We start from the raw sequence: 17341 nt of genomic DNA on the forward strand, positions 1-17341 counted from the left end.
TGACAGGTTTTTTTGGGTTTTTTTGCGGTACGCGGTCCTCTCACCGCTGTGGCCTCTCCTGCTGCGGAGCACAGGCTCCGGACGCGCAGGCTCAGCGGCCACGGCTCACGGGCCCAGCCGCCCCGCGGCATGTGGGATCTTCCCGGACCGGGGCACGAACACGTGTCCCCTGAATCAGCAGGCGGACTCTCAACCACTGCGCCACCAGGGAAGCCCAGAACCGACAGTTTTATCATCAGTTGACCTCCATTACGATCTAGAGAGCCGCACAGCCTGCTACACGCAGGAAGTTTCTAATGAGCTAAGAAAGGAAGGAGGCATGAAAGTCATCAGAAGGCGAGCAGTACTGGTATCTAGAAATCAAACTCTGGGGAGAAACGTGAAGCTAGCTGACAGACGGGAGGCAGAACCTAGGCTGTTTGTCGTCACGTAGCTAAGAAGGCAATTTGCCAGCAAGCGAGGATGAGAGAGACAGAGACAGAGAGGTGAATGACTGTTAACACAGGAACCACCCTCTGAGTGTTGCTGGGTGAATGTTAACAGGAAATAAATGCAGCCAATGACGACTGCCCTGAGAGAGGACCGCCCAAGTGCCTTGGTCTGGTGGTTCCTCATCTCCTGGGGGTGCAGGGCAGTGAGGGAACTTCAGCATCTCTCTTACTCTCCCTTGAATCACGTCCAGACAGCCACACTCAGTCCTCATGTAAAACCCCTCCCTCTTCCTCGGAAACCCATGCCATCCGGCCATAGCAACTTCCGCCCACCCCAAGCCTCCCGGGAACACTGTCCAGCAGCCAATGAGAATTCAGCTCCTTCACCGTCTTCCCCTCTTTCTAGACTTTCCCCGAGTCTGGAAGCAGCTTCAAGGACAGTGACGAGCACCCACTGGGACATCTTGTACAGTGTCTTTGTTTAACCCCAACAGATGGGCATTTCCACTCCAGCAACCCATTTCTCTGGCCAACATCCAAACCTCATCATCTCCAGGACCCCATTCACCTCCGATACCCCAAATTTTCATCAGTGCAACCCTTCCGTTTGCTCACTCTGATCACCCCGGCTTTGGGACCTGACCAAGACTTTCAGTCCCTAACTGGTGCCTCTTCTTTTGGGTGTCAGCTCATCCTTCATTTCACTTCCTTCTGAAATCATGGACCCTGTTACTGAGTAATTTCAACAAATATTTTTCAAATACCTACTATGTATCAGGCACTGTTCTAGACACTGGGAGAAAACAGAGATAGTTCTTGCCCTCCTGGAGCTTACAATCTAATGGGAGAGACACACAGTCTAGTGCAGTGGCTCTCAATGGAAGGAAGAGATGTCATACCTCCCCAGGGAACATTTGGCAATGTCGGGAGACACTGCAGCTGCCACAGTTTGGGGGGTGCTATTGGCATCTAGTGGATAGAGATCGGGGATGTTGCAAACATCCTACAATGAACAGACTACCCCTCACACACGTATAAAAACACACAACAAAGAATTATCCTGCCCCAAATGTTACTACTGCTGATGTTGAGAAAGTATAATGGGAAAAACACACAGTCTAATGGGAGAGGCGTATTAATTTAATAATCACAGAAGCAAATGCAAAACGGCAACTGTGGCAAACACAATGAAGGAGGAGACTTCACCTAATCAGAGAGGTTAGAAAGGGCTTCCTGGAGGAATAGTTGCTTGAAGTAGGATTTGGATAGATGATAGGAGTTAACCGAATCACAAAGGAAAAGGAAAACTTTCCAGCAAGAGGGGAAAGCACTCTAAAGGGCTGGGGAAGTAGAGAGCCTGGTAAGGATGAGGAACTGTTAGACCAGTGCCTGGAATGCAGTTGGCATTCAGCTCAATAAATGCTTCTTCAGTGAACAAATAAATGAATGAACTGACAGGAGTAAACTGGTGGTTAGAGAGTAGGGTGGGCCCCTAAAGTGTAGAGGTCATTTTCCATATTCATAAGTAAAACTGGTCTGTAATTTTCTTGATGGGTCATATTGGCGTTATCCTATTCTCAAAATATGGTAGACAAAAATTACTTCTAAGTGGATAATTGACTTAAATGTGAAAAGTTCTAGAAGGTAATATAGGAGAATATCTTTATGACTTTAGAGTAGGAAATATTTTTTAATAAGACATAAAAGATAGTAATTAAGGAAAAATGATAAATGGAACTACATTAAAACTCAGATCTGTTAAAGGGAACCCTCCTACACTGTTGGTTGGAATGTAAGTTGGTGTAGCCACTATGGAAAACAGTATGGAGGTTCCTTAAAAAACTAAAAATGGAGTTGCCACGTGATCCAGCAATCCCACTCCTGGGTGTATATCCGGACAAAACTCTAATTCAAAAAGATACATGGGGACTTCCCTGGTGGTCCAGTGGTTAAGAATCTGCCTTCCAATGCAGGGGATGCAGGTTAGACCCCCTGGTCAGGGAACTAAGATCCCCCATACCATGGGGCAGCTAAGCCCGTGCACCGCAAGTACTGAACCCGTGTGCTCTAGAGTGCATGCACCACAACTAGAGAGAAGCTCACGCGCCACAACGAAAGATCCTACATGCTGCGACGAAGACCCGACACAGCCAAGTAAGTAAATAAATATTAAAACAAAACAAAACCAAAAAGATATATGCACCCCAAGTTCATAGCAGCACTATTCACAATAGCCAAAACATGGAAACAACCTAAATGTCCATCAACAGATGAATGGAGAAAGAGAAGAAAGACAAATACTATACAATATCACTTATATGTGGAATCTAAAATATGACACAAATGAACTCATCTACGAAACAGAAATAGACTCACAGACATAGAGAACAGACTTGTGGTTGCAAAGGGGGTGGGGGGTGGAGGAGGGATGGATCGGGAATTTGGGATTAGCAGGTGCAAACTATTATATATATAGAATGGATAAACAACATGGTCCTACTGTATAGCACAGGGAACTCTATTCAATATCCTGTGATACACCATAATGGAAAAGAATATGAAAAAGAATGTATATATATGTATAACTGAATCACTTTGCTGTACAGCAGAAATTAACACAACATTGTAAATCAACTATACTTGAATAAAATAACTTTTTAAAACATCTAAGATCTGTTCATCAAAAAACACCATTAAGAGAGTTAAAAGGCAAACCACAGAATAAGTGGGGAAAAGATATTTGCAACACATATAATCACCCTAAGGGCTTGTTTCCAGAATGTATAAAGAGCTTCTATCAATAAGAAGAAGCTGTATAACATAATAGAAAGGTTGGCAAAAGTCCTAGACAAGTTACTTCCCTAAAGAGAAAGTCCAAATGGCCAGAAAATATATAAACAGAATTTTCAGTGGAAAGAACAGTGAGAGGGACTTCCCTGGTGATCCAGTGGTTAAGAATCCACCTTCGGGCTTCCCTGGTGGCGCAGTGATTGAGAGTCCGCCTGCCGATGCAGGGGACACGTGTTCGTGCCCCCTCTGGGAAGATCCCACATGCCGTGGAGCGGCTGGGCCCGTGAGCCATGGCTGCTGAGCCTGCGCGTCTGGAGCCTGTGCTCCGCAACGGGAGAGGCCACAACAGTGAGAGGCCCGCGTACCGCAAAAAAAAAAAAAAAAAAAAAAAAAAAAAGGTGTTCACAGCAGCATTGTTCATCATAGGCTAACATTAGGAGCAACCTTGTTTATGTGCATCGGGACATGTATAAAAATGTTCACAGCAGCGTTGTCTATCATAGGCCAACATTAGGAACAACCTAAATGCCCACGAAAAAAAGAATAGACAAATATATTGGGGTATAGTCATACTACAGAATACTACATAGCAATGGAAATTAACACACCAGCTACAGGCAAGGAAAGAATGTAACCCCCCCAATTCCATGTATATTTCATTCCAGAAAAGTACAATTAAACCATCTTGTTTAGGTATGCCCAATTAAAACTGTGAACAAAAGTAAAGAAGTGAGTCCAGTGAAAGTCACTGTGAAAGGAAGGCATCTGTGATCTGCTAAAGGCACGTGGGGGAGTGTTATATTTTGTGTCTTTTTTTTTTTTTTGGACGCCCCATGCAGCATGTGGAACTTCCCTGACCTGGGATTGAACCGGGGCCCCCTGCAGTGGAAGCAGGGAGTCTTTCTTAACCACTGGACCACCAGGGAAGTCCCTGTTTTGTGTCTTGATCTGGGTGTTCATTTTACAGTAGTTTGTTAAGCTGCACATTTGTGTACCAATTTTCTCTGTGTTTATTTTATTGCCCAATAAAAATAGATTGGGTAGCTTTTTAGCTTTTTTCAGCACTCTGGCATTTATTGTCTAATATGGGCTTAATCTTCTCTCTGAAGAAAATGTTGCCCAAAGAATGTCTAGAGTCACAGGAATTTTTTATTGAACAACAGAGCTTGGAGATCCTTTCACAGCAGCACAACTCTGTCAATTTCAGCCCTTTTCACAGCATGATATCCACAGTACAGATGCCCAGTCCCCTAATGAGCGATACTGGAGTTGTCCACAGGTTTTTCTATTACAAACTATAGAAGTCGTTTCAAATCTTCATGCCTCTTATTCACCTTTGATCACACAAATTCCTTCCTCATTCAGCAAATGACACTGCCTTCTACTTCCCAGAGAAAATGGAAACCATCAGCTGAGAACATCTGGCCACCCTACCTATGAATTAACCTACATCTCCACCATCCTTTACTCTTTCCTATACTAGGTGCTCAAGAAATATCTGCTGATGCTTTGGCCCAGAGATCCTCAGTTCCAGTCAGTGTTGTTCTATCCCAGAGATTTTGTCTATGTGGAAGCTAATCACAGGTGGGTATGGGCAGACCCAGGCCCCCAGTCACCAAAAATCGTGCTTTTAGACTCAGTATTATCTCCAAGTGAGGTTATTTACCCCTACATCACTGCCCTTTGCATAAGATTGCACTACTTCTGGTAAGGAGTGATCTTTTTTTTCAATGATTTCTCTGATCATTAAGTAGTTCTTTATACTTTGTGTATTTTTTTAAATTTCTATAATAAAAAGTTAAAATCAGTTATTGCTTGATGAATAACACTATGATATTGTATGATATCTTGCCCTGTGTAGTAGAATGTCTAAAATAGAATTAAGTCTAGATGGTATGAATGACAGAAAGCTGTCAGTAAGATCACAGGTGATTTTTAAGTTTATTTTTATATTTTATTTTTTGGCTGCACTGCACAGCATGTGGGATCCTAGTTCCCCCACCAGGGATCAAACTTGTGCCCCCTGTATTGGAAGCATGCAGTCTTAACCACTGGCCTACCAGGGAAGTCCCTAGAAGTGATTTTTTTAACTACTTTGGAAGCATGGAGTCTTAACCACTGGACTGCCAGGGAAGTCCCTAGAAGTGATTTTTTTAACTACTTTATTTTTCAAAAAGTCTAAAGCAGCATTATTTTGTAACAAAAATTTTGACATATCGCATCAGCCAGAAATAACTCAATTATTATGGTTTTGGGTACAAAGGAAGAAAAAAAATCACTGAATCGCGCGCGAGCACGTGTGTGTGTGTGTGTGTGTGTGTGTGTGTGTGTGTGTTAAAAGCAGTAATATGTTGTGGCTTAAACATTTAGAAAAGACTGTGATTTTTACATTTGTGTCTTGGCATTAAAAAAATTTTTTTGAGCCTACGTTTCTTCCAGCTTCTGAAAGCCCCTGCCCCCCATGTATCTTTGATGTCCATCACTAGGTGGGAAATGCTAAGGACAGCGTTCCTAATTGTCTCAGCTGTGCATCATCCCACGCTAATGCTGGAACCTCTGAGGGACTAACGCAGAGGCCCCCAACCCCCGGGCCGCAGACCAGTGCCGGTCCAAGGCCCATTAGGAACCGGGCCGCACAGTAGGAGGTGAGCAGAGGGCGGGCCAGCGTGGCTTCATCTGCCGCTCCCCATGGCTCCCCATCGCTCGCATTACCTCCTGAATCATCGCTCACGTTACGGCCTGCACCATCCCCACCATGCCCCCTTCCCGTGGAAAAATTGCCTTCCGCGAAACCAGTCCCTGATGCCAAACGCACTGCAACGGAGAGTGGCCCCCGCTCGCCGCAACTGGGGAAAAGCCCGTGCGCAGCATCGAAGACCCAATGCAGCCAAAAATAAATAAATTAATTAATTTTTTTAAAAAAAGTTTGGGGACCGCTGGTATAATGGATGTCCACAGGCAGGAGGGAGGGAAGGATGCTGGTGGGAGGGAGGGAATGCAAAGCTGACCCTCCCAAAGGGTCTTCCTGTTCCATAGCACCTCAACCCCCCTCAGACTCACCTGACCAGCGATGTAGATAGGGAGGAAGATCCAGGCCAACATCAGCACGGAAAATAAGCCCTGCCGGGGAAAAGCGGAATCAAGATTCAGCTCCCGCCCACACTGTGATGCCAGCGTGGATTTCCCCGTGTCCAGAGGGAACCCGGCCTCATCTGCCTCTGCTTCCATCTCTTACTTACTGAGTAGCTCACCCTCCCTGGGCTGTCACATTTTCATGTTTAAATAGGACACAGGGATGAAGTAGGGCAGAATGGAACTAGAAGCTCTTTGTGGCCCCCAGTGCTGTGTGTCCTAAACCTTGAGTGTCCCCCTTCGTCCCCTTGTCTTCCCTCCCCTCCTTGGGCTGGGGTTAAATCAAGCCTGTGAGTTCAGGCAGGCCACTCTGATGAGTCGCTGGTGAGGCTAGAAGAGTTTATACAGGTCTCTGAGACTCACTTTTCTCACCTGTGAAATGGGAATAACTGCCCCCACTGGGTTGTTGGAAGGAAATCGGTGAGATGATGCTTACTGAGCACTTACGATACACCAGGCATTCCTGTGCACACTTTATAAGCATGAATTCCTTTAATCCTCTCAATGACTCGGTATGGCAGGTATCATCATTATCTCTGTTTTATACATGAGGCTCAGAGAGATCTAGTAACTTGCCCAAGGTCACACAGCTTATAAGTTTTAGAGCCCAGATGTGAACCCAGGCAGTCTGGTTCTAGTCTGTAATTGAATCCTGTAATATGATGATGTATGTGGTGTATTTAAGTCTGTGGCACAGAGTAAGTGCTTAAAAAATGTGAGTCATTATGAAAATGAAGATCACTATTAATAAGTGCATCCCTTCCCACTAAGTGAAAATCATCCTGCTACATAGAAGAGTGTGTCTTATCTCTTGGGTATCTGTGGGGTGGCAAAAGGATCAAGAACCACTGAACCACAAAGTTTTGTGATGGGCAATTGATATCTAATATACAGAAACACCCTCCAGTCCCACAAAACCTTCTATCTTCTGCATCGACGTGGGAGAGACTCTGAGCCTTCTTCACACATGTATTTGCCTTATGGGCTCCCATCAAGCAAACACAGGGAGGCCTGGAACTTGCAGATCAAACTGATTTTTGTTAACTAGGGGTGCCCTTGATGATTCCTGTCTGCTTTTTCATAAAGCACCACTCTATTTTTAAAAGAGCAGAGCATGCATACAACTGCTCCCCAGGATCTACCTACTGTGTAGAGGGTGGGCTGTCCATGCCCTGGTAACATACGTACATTAAATTCATAAGCAGTTACAGAAAGGCCCGCAGCAGCACCTGACCCTGCCAGGCCAATGAAATGTCCACTTCCAACATTGCTGGCAAACAAGGATGCACCCACCTGTGGGGAGATGATAGATCAGATCTTGGAGCCAAGGTCTGGTGTAGCTTCTTCCCACCACCAGTTCTTCCCATTCACCAAAGAGACCAAGACAAAAGGAGAAGTGGAGAAAGCAGGCCATCCCTAGCCCATCTAAGCAACTTTTTAGAAATTAGAAGCCTCTTCTTCCCTAAGACTATTTTACTTCCACCTTTAGAAAACTGGCATAACAAATACACATACCTATGATGCCTAAGATGTGAACTGTGTCCCCTCTAGTGTTGTGCAGTGCACAACTTGAACAACTGTATGCAGCATCCCTGGGGGGGAAGGAGGATGACAGGTGTTGTAGAAAGTGCTTCAGGATGAGAATCACGAAGCCTGTGTTATTCCCCAGCTCTGCTTCTAACTTAGCAAAGAAGAGAGCCCTCCTTCTAGTAGAAATCTAAGTGGCCAAGACGGTAATTGATGACCACAATCCCTGGTCTCAGTTGATTGCATGAGACAGGCCTGGGCACCTGGCCCAAGCTGGGCCAATTACATTCTCTCTCCTGGGAATCTGGAACTGGGAAACCATATTTGCTGGTCCCTTAGACTGGGGGTGTATAACCCAGGGAGGTGTGTGTGTAGCAAGGAGATGGGGGAGGTGAGTAGCATGTTCAGCTATGCACTCATCACTGCCACTCTGCTGAGAGAGAGGAGAATGAGGTAGACTTGCAGAGAAAGGCAGATCAAGAGAGGACAGAGCGAGATGGAGACAGAGATAGAGATAGGTGAGGGAAGGAGGGAGAAAGAGACAGAGAGGGAGCTATCTGTGAGAGGAATGTTGTGCCTCCCATAGACTTTCTGGTCTCTGGTTTTCATCTGATTCTATTCCATTGATCTGTCCTTATACCAGTATCACACTCTCCTGATTACTGTAGCTTTGTAGTAAGTTTTGAAATCGGGAAGTATAAGTACTCCAACTTTTTTCTTCCTTTTCAAAATTGTTTTGGCTCTTCTGGGTCCCTTGCATTTCCATCTGAATTTTAGGATTGGCCTGTCAATTTCTGCAAGAAAAGAGGGGGGGATGCAGCTGGAATTTTGATAGGAATGGCGTTGAGTCTGCAGTTCAGTTTAGGGAGTATTACTATTTATGTTAAATAGATACCATCTAGTGCGCCATTTTAATTCCCTTATTGCTATAGCTCAGGCGGCTACAATGTCAAACAATTGCCACTGATTTTTTTTAAACTAATGCCTCTGGGTAAAGGGCTGCTCACACTAGATCATCACTGAGTCAGATCAAGTAAAGACAAGTTGTGCAAGGGAAGCTTTCCAGGGAGCTGCAAGATGGGTAAAAACCTGACAATAATATGAGAATGGGACTTTGAAAGAGATCCAATCCTGTTCTAACCAGTGGCCTTCAAGACTACTGCAGAGCTGAAGAGAAGGGAATGAGAACAGACCCAGGTAAAACCCCACAAAACTTCCTGTTCTTACTGAGATTCAGCTGTTTTTCTTGAATTAAAGCTCCCTGGATGGATACTAGCATTAGGTCAATTTCCCGAGTTCCGAAAATGTTGATTTTGACAATGTTGCCACTGTTCTCATGGCTTTTATGCAGGAGGAGATTTCAAAGATCTTTATTCTGCCACTCCCAGTGACCCCACTCTGCAGGCTCCTCTGATTTTCCACTCTTCCCATAAAGAATCTGCGCTGGCCTGTGGCTTATTTTGATCAATAGAATGTGGTGAAAGTGACACTGTGTGACTTCCAGGCCAACACACAACAGCTCGGCAGCTTTCATCTTTGCCCTTGGAATCAGACGCCTTGTAAAAAACCTTGGGCCGAGCCATTAGATGATGAGAGGCATAGAGAGAGAGTGAAGTCCTTGCCTTCTAGCCAGTCTAGCTCCTGCCGGAGCTCCAGATCTGTGATGAGGCCATCCTGGACTTCCAGCCCTTCCCAGCCACCAGCTAGACGCAGCTCCATGAGTGACTCTAAAGAGCGGAGGAGGAACCACCCACTCAAAACACGCAATCGTTAGAAATAATACACTGTAGCTGTTTTAAGCTGCTAAACGTGTAGGTGTTTTGTTAGGCAACACCAGCTAACTAATGCACATGCTCCAGAGCCTATTCTCTCTCTCTCTCTCTCTTTTTTTTTTTTCACTTAGTAATTACAGAGAAAATGGATTTATTCATCAGGGGCAGACCTGGATTAACAAAACTCCTAAAATTTACACATAAAAGCAGAAAGCTAATTGATTTCCAGTGAGACTTACAACTGGGTGTGCAACCAGATATTCAAATTGTCTAGCCTCTCCATGTAGATAAGCTACGTGAGAAGCCAAACTATAATCAGAAGGTTGCTTTGTGGACTAGAGCAGTTCATAATGTGATCCAAATGTTTAGTGCTATCAGACTCTGTTTACCAGCGACAGACATCTGCTACTTGAAATGAAATGATGGGATATGCACAAAGGCACCTGCCCCCGGACAGTGTTTAGGTGGGCCAAGGCTGTGAGAGACCACATAAACCTCTATAACCAATTCCTATCAGAACTAGTATTGGTTTTCTATAGATGTTAACATTTTATCAAGCCAAAGCCCATACTCTTAACCACATCTCCTTCACATGGACATCATTCTCCTTAGGTGAAGAAAGCAAAAAAAGCTCCAAAATTTCCCTTTGCTTCTTGACCTGGGGAAGGGTCATCCAAGGAGTATGAGCACAGAAATGGTCCCAGAAGTGACATACGAAAGCAGGCATACTTAGGTGGGCTGCTGTATTGCTACTGAATTTTAGGAACTCAGCATCACTCCTCATAGAGACCACTAGAGCAGGATTTCTTAAAACTGTCACTGAATATTTCCTTTGTAGCCTTCTCTAAGTTCACTGCACCTGCACTGCTATTTACTTAATATTTTATCTTATATTGACTTCTTCTTTAACTCTTATACATGAATCACATATTATTTAGTCAATGTATTAGATATTAATACAATATATTAGTAATATAATAGTACATGCATATATATATATATATATATATATCCACAGCCTTTAGTAGAAAATCAGTATCACTTGCTCTACATAGAAGAGAACCATACAAATAAAATGAAAATGAAAAAAAAATTATTAAATTCTAGCTAGGTTCTCTGGACGACCAAATTCACTTAGCCTGAGGCTTGCATTCTCTTTTATTTTTATTTTATTTTATTTAGTTATTTTTGGCTGCGTTGGGTCTTTGTTGCTGCACACAGGCTTTCTCTAGTTGTGGTGAGCTGGGGCTACTCTTCGTTGCAGTGAGGGGGCTTCTCATTGCAGTGGCTTCTCTCGTTGTGGAGCACGGGCTCTAGGCACGTGGGCTTCAGTAGTTGCAGCACGTGGGCTCAGTAGTTGTGGCTCACGGACTCTAGAGCGCAGGCTCAGTAGTTGTGGCACACGGGCTTAGTTGCTCCGCGCCATGTGGGATCTTCCCAGACCAGGGATCGAACCCGTGTCCCCTGCATTGGCAGGCGGATTCTCAACCACTGTGCCACCAGGGAAGCCCCTGCATTCTCTTTTAAACACAGAGATTAGCCAGTGCTGGAAGGTTGGTAAAACCCTATTAGTACCAAACTTTGACTGTTTCTTTTATGTAACCAGGAGGATTAACAGAGAATAGGAAAGGGAATAATGTTCTCACTAAGTAATCTGATGTTATTTAATGTTCTGTCTGTGCACAACTGAAAAATCATGGGGCACATATTACTTATATTTTGGGAAACACTGCACTAGATTACAAGCTCCTTGAGGTTGAAGACGAGCTCACTAATGTCTGCTGTGTTTGGCACACTGCTGGACATATTCCTCAGGGAATTTTTTAAATGAATTCGTTGAATATATAATCCAGAGCTCATTTTTGGTATCTTTTGAGGACACTGGTCATTGTCTTTAGACATCTCATGGACCAGAAACTTATATACCTGTTATCTCTGCACCTTACATCCTACATCTTTTGGACTCCCTGCAAACGGGAGATGTCTTCTCTCTTTTTAGTTCAAAGATTTAACACTTATATTAGGAGATCAAGAATAAAATTATTATTCCTGATCCCCTACTCAGGGCCCAGGAAGCAGAGGTCTGTGTGCATGTGTATGTTGTCTGTGCACATGTGTGTGCGCGTGTGTATTTCGTAATGCCTTTAGCTACCCTTGAAAAGAAAATACTAATTGGGCTGTTGTATTTGTTATTTATGTTCTCAACACCCATTCCACCTTGTCCCGGTCATGCTCTCCAGTTTTCCTTCAGAGTCTAGCCCCTCTCATTTCTCATCACATATGCCTCAGAGCAGACTCCATGCCCCACAGCTTAGGCACTGAGTGTGTGACCCAGTTAGCACATCAAACTACCTTGGTCACAGTGATTGGCACAGAGATGGGCAAGGGACACAATCAAAGATGGGATATTTTCCAGGGATACTGCCATGGAGGCAGGTGCTCTTCCCTTGCTAGGCTGGAACTTGAGAGGATGAAAGGTCTGGAGCAGTGGCCGCCATCTTGTTGACATGAAGTTGAACCTGTTTGGGAATAGCACCCATCCAGAAGAAGAGAAGCAGATAGAAATAGATAGATGATAGATAAATAATGGATAGATAAATGATAGATAGGTGATAGATAGATAGATAGATAGATAGGATAAACAGAGGGAGAAATCAGGTCCTACTTATCACTTGGGCCCCTATACTCTGCCATACCTGAAACCAGACCAACCCTCAGTTTTTCCCTTAGGTGAGCTGATGAATTCTTTTTGTTCAAACAAATTTGAGTTGGAGCTAAGCCTTCTCTAGTCTAGACTGTGACTTCCAGACAACATGGAACCAGAGAGTCCTGAGCGAGCAAAGGTTAGACAGAATATCAACACCTGAAGAGTCTTTGAGAAGTAATTTTAATTGAACCAAAGACTACTTACTGGCCACCACACCATGTCCCCTCCAGCTAGAAAATAGCCTTTCACCGTGTCTCTTTTGGTCTTCACTGTGGACTGAAACAAAGAAGAGGGGTGGGTGAGGGCAATGTTAGCAATCAGACACCTCCCAAAATGGTCTAGGCCACAGATTATAACCCGGGAGTCCAGCAGGCCAGACTCAAATTTATTTTGGGTTTTTTTGTTATTTGTTTTTGGGTTTTTGTTTGTTTTTGGGTTTTTTTGCAGGAGTCCCTGAGCGATACTTCCCATGGACATTGTTTGCCTGAAATATCTTAGTTCACTTTTTTTTTTCTTTTGCCATGTGGTTTGTGGGATCTTATTTCCCCAACCAGGGGTCGAACCCGGACCCTCGGCAGTGAAAGCACAGTCCTAATTGCTGGACCGCCAAGGAAGTCCCTCAACTATAATTAAAAAAAAGATTGAGGGACTCCCCTGGCAGTCCAGAGGTTAAGACTCCATGATTCCACTGCAGGGGGCACAGGTTCGATCCCAGGACAGGGAATTAAGATTCCACATGCCCCGTGGCTCGTCCAAAAAATAAAAACTAGAAATATTTAAAAAGTACAAAACTCTGAGGTCCTTTTAAAAAAAATGACTTCCCTGATAGTCCAGTGAGTAAGACTGCGCTCCCAATGCAGGGGGCCAGGGTTCAATCCCTGGTTGGGGAACTAGATCCCGCTTGCATTCTGTAACTAAAAGATCCCACATGCCGCAATGAAGACCCCGCAGCCAAAATAAATATAAATAAATAATTAATTAAAAAAAATAAAGTATAGTTGATGTGTGATATTACATAATTTACAGCTATACAATATGGTGATTCAAAATTTTTAAAGATTATACTCCATTTTAGTTGTTATAAAATATTGGCTATATCCCTCTATTGTACAATATATTCTTTTTTATTAATAATTAATTTATTAATTTTTTTGGCTGCATTGGGTCTTTGTTGCTGCACGTGGGCTTTTCTCTAGTTGCAGCGAGCGGGGGCTATTCTTCATTGCGGTGTGTGGGCTTCTCACTGGGTGGCTTATCTTGTTGCAGAGCACAGGCTCTAGGCGCGCGGGCTTCAGTAGTTGTGGCTCGCGGGCTCTAGAGCGCAGGCTCAGTAGTTGTGGCGCACAGGCTTAGTTGCTCCGCAGCAAGTGTGATCTTCCCAGAGCAGGGCTCGAACCCGTGTCCTCTGCATTGGCAGGTGGATTCTTAACCACTGTGCCACCAGGGAAGCCCTGTACAATATATTCTTGTAGCTTATTTTATGCATAATAGTTTGTACCTCTTAACACCCTACCCCTGTATTGCTCCTCCAGCCCTTCCCTCGCCCCACTGGTAACCACTAGTTTGTTCTCTATATCTGTGATTCTACTTCTTTTTTGTTATAGTCACTAGTTTGTTTATTTTTTAGATCAAATATATTTTGTTTGACCCATGGTTTTTAAGAAGATTCTCATCTGAATGCCCTTAGAGGAGACATAAACTCTTCAGGTCAACACAGCCCCTACCACTCCCTGCCTCACAGATGTATAATAACCCACTAGATCCCCCTAGGCATTTGAGCTTTAGACTCATGGCTTGTATAGACAAGCCACAATGAGCTATAGATAGCTCACAATGGATATCATTTATTGAGCATCAGTACTATGCGACAGACACTAGACTAGGCATTTTGAGGCATCATCTCATTTTAATCCTCACCAAGTCCTATGAGGTTGGTGTCATCAGGCCAGTTTAACAGATGAAGAAACTGTGGCTTGGAAGTAAAGTCATGTATGTAGTGCCATATTTCTACAGAGCAGAAGGCTGGGAACTCAAACCTAGGTCAGCCTGATTTCAGAGCTCTTTAGGAGTGAGCTTCCTGGCATTAAAGGTGCTTTAACAGAGACATTTTAACCACTAAGTAGCTATTTGTGATAAGTGATTTAACTTCTCCCAGCCTCTGGGTGCAGGTGTTGGTGAGAGGAGTCTTACTGGATGGGAGATGACATGAAATGATATCTTTTCATCCCTGCAAATGATCTTACTATAGAAAACAGACACTATGGCTCATTCCTGCTGAAACCTGACACAGGAAGTATTTTTCCAAGAGTAAAGAACTCCTCGTGCTAAAAGGGATCAACTAAATCCATGACTTCAAAAACCAGTAATACATCAGTCTCCCAATTCTCTTGTGAAAATATAGATTCCCAGGAACTCTAACCCTCACCCTAACTCTACCCCTACACCTAATCCTGATCTCAAACCTGTCTGAATCAAAAGCCCTGACTCTTGGGAATTCCCTGGCGGTCCAGTGGTTAGGACTCGGCACTTTCACTGCCGGGGCCCCGGGTTCGATCCCTGGTCAGGGAACTAAGATCCCGCAAGCCGTGCAGCGCGACAATAAATAAATAAATAAATAGATAACTAAAAGCCCTGACCCTTAACAACATCTCACCCATCTCAATATCAGATCCATGGTCTTTGGGATGGCCAGTACTTTTATCCCCTGATTGATCTGGAGCAGGGAAAGCTAAGGGGTAAGAGTAGAGAAATGATCTACAAATAGTCAAACGGAAGTGGGGACACCTCAGTAGGCTACAGTTTTCAAGTCATTTGACCTGAAAATCAGATAGCAGCACCTCCTCTGCACTATCCTTGATCCCAAGGTTACTGTCTCTTTAATATGTAAAGCGTTCCTAGAAATTGATAAGAATAAGAGCAAGAACTTAATGAAAATGGAAAAAAAATGAAACCATACTTCACCTAAAGGAAACAAGTGGTTCTTAAACATATGTGAGGATGTTTATTTTAGCCTCACTGATTATAAGATAGTACATTGAGATAGTGTTTCCCTGTCAGTTTGGCAAAAATGAAAAAGTTTGACAATGCAGTGTTGCTGTGGATGTGATCATGTGACTTTCATACATTTAATGATCTTGTGCAGATTGGCACTAAGCCTAAGGAGGGCAATCTGACACAAGCTATCACAATTACAAATACATACATCCTTTAACCTGACGATTCCAGTACGGGGAATGTATCCTACATTATAGTTGTATATACATCCAAAATAATGTGCCCAAGACTTGTCTATTACAGCATAAATTTTAGTGTTGAGAGATGGGGAACAATCCAAATGACCCTCAGCAAGAAACAGGTTAAATAAATTGCGGTATGATCGTCTATGGAATACCGGGCAACTTTTGTTTTCAACACCTTTACTGGAGTATAATTGCTTTACAATGGTGTGTTAGTACTGGTCAACTTTTAAGAAGATGCAGAAGCGTCCATATACTGATATGAAAAGATATCCAGGAGACACTGATCAGTGAAACATATCAAAGTAAAAAACGGTATGTATAATAAGCTACCTTCTATTTAAGAATGAGGGAAATATACACATTAATATTTGCTTGGATTTACCTAAAGAAACTCTGGAAGAATACACTAATGTACTAAAAAGTTAATAACAGTGGTTGCCTGTGGAGGGAAGGGTAGTAGTAAGACTTTTCATTGTGTGTCATTTTAAGTTGTTTTTATTTCACTGCCTTTAAAAAAACAAAACTACTTTTTAAAGAGCATGGGCTTCAAAGTGAAGGATATGGATTCTAACCCCAGCTCTCCTAACTTACTAACAGAATAAGGAACTTAAATTCTTTGAGCCTCAGTTTTCTTATCTATAAAATGGGGTATAGCAATAGTACCTTCTTCATAGCGACCTGTGCAAATTACCTGAGATAACATGAATGAAAGTGCCTAACAAGGTACTTGACACACAGTTGATACTCAACGCATTCTTTAAATATTAAAGTTCTGATTAGGAAATTCCCTGGCGGTCCAGTGGCTAGGACTCTGCGCTTCCACTATAGGAGGCACGGGTTCGATCCCTGGTCGGGGAACTAAGAACCCGCATGCCATGTGGCACGGCCAGAAATAAAAATAATAAAAGTTCTGATTACTGTGTGACCTTGAGCTAGTCTCTCACCCCACCCCAGCCACTTTCCCTCCCCCTGACCTGGCTTACCCATAGTCCAACGGCCAGGACAAAGAGGAAGTACAGAACCAGCACTGCGATGTCACCTGGTTCCAGAGTCCTCTGGGGAAATGCCTCCAGGGGATCTGGCCGCGTGGGCTGAGGGCTGCTGGGGCTGCTCTCCATGGTCCTGAATGAACTCTCTCACCCCTGTGGAAGGGCAAATGCATGTCAGATGCCAGGACCTGGTGCCACTCTTCTCACCCTCTCCGTGGCTGCCTCCTTGGGACATCCAAGCAAGAGGACACACGTGGAGGAGACAACCTCGGGAAGGCAGATGCATCCACCCACTCACTCAGCAAACATTTACAAGGAAGTCACGTCAAATCTACAGTTAATGTTTACCAATCCAACCACTCGCTTGGCAAAATACAAAGAAGAATACACAATTTTAAGTAATACAGATGTTTCACCACCCTCTTCCACATACCTGGGAGTGAGAGAAAAACAAGACACGTGCGTCAGTCTCTGTTCCCCAGGTACCTCACTGCTGGGTGAAAGTCAAGCCAGTAATTTTGTCAGAGGCTCAGTGAGTCAATAACAATCTTGTTTCACTGCTGGATACGCCCATAAAAATGCATATATTTAATAAACACTTATATAGTACTTACTACATGCCAGGCATCATCCTAAGTGTTTATAAACCTGCGAAGTGGGCACTGTTGCTATCATACCATCTTACAGCTGGCAAAATTGAGGCACAGAGAAGTTAACTAACTTGCCTAAGGTAACACAGTTCAAGTGGTAGAGT

The 17341-nt window shown here is 43.7% G+C and overlaps 1 protein-coding gene across 6 annotated transcripts in view; it reads right to left on the reverse strand.

The window, feature by feature from the left end:
- Window positions 1-16719, reverse strand: part of SLC5A11 (solute carrier family 5 member 11) — a gene marked incomplete at both ends in the record, with an annotated part of 41925 nt that extends 25206 nt beyond the window's left edge. For 3 of the 6 annotated variants that reach the window (XM_082671535.1, XM_082671534.1, XM_082671533.1), the window contains 4 exons: window positions 6282-6341; window positions 7542-7646; window positions 12564-12635; window positions 16582-16716. In XM_082671535.1, coding sequence (XP_082527661.1) covers window positions 6282-6341; window positions 7542-7646; window positions 12564-12635; window positions 16582-16716 — 372 coding nt within the window. Of the gene's footprint in view, window positions 1-6281; window positions 6342-7541; window positions 7647-12563; window positions 12636-16581 lie in introns of those variants that run through there. The other 3 variants (XM_082671538.1, XM_082671536.1, XM_082671537.1) reach the window with 3 other exon arrangements.
- Window positions 16720-17341: the final 622 nt, after the last annotated feature.

The sequence above is a fragment of the Grampus griseus genome, assembly GCF_964374135.1.
Source record: "Grampus griseus genome assembly, chromosome: 14".
NCBI classification, from domain to species: domain Eukaryota; kingdom Metazoa; phylum Chordata; class Mammalia; order Artiodactyla; family Delphinidae; genus Grampus; species Grampus griseus.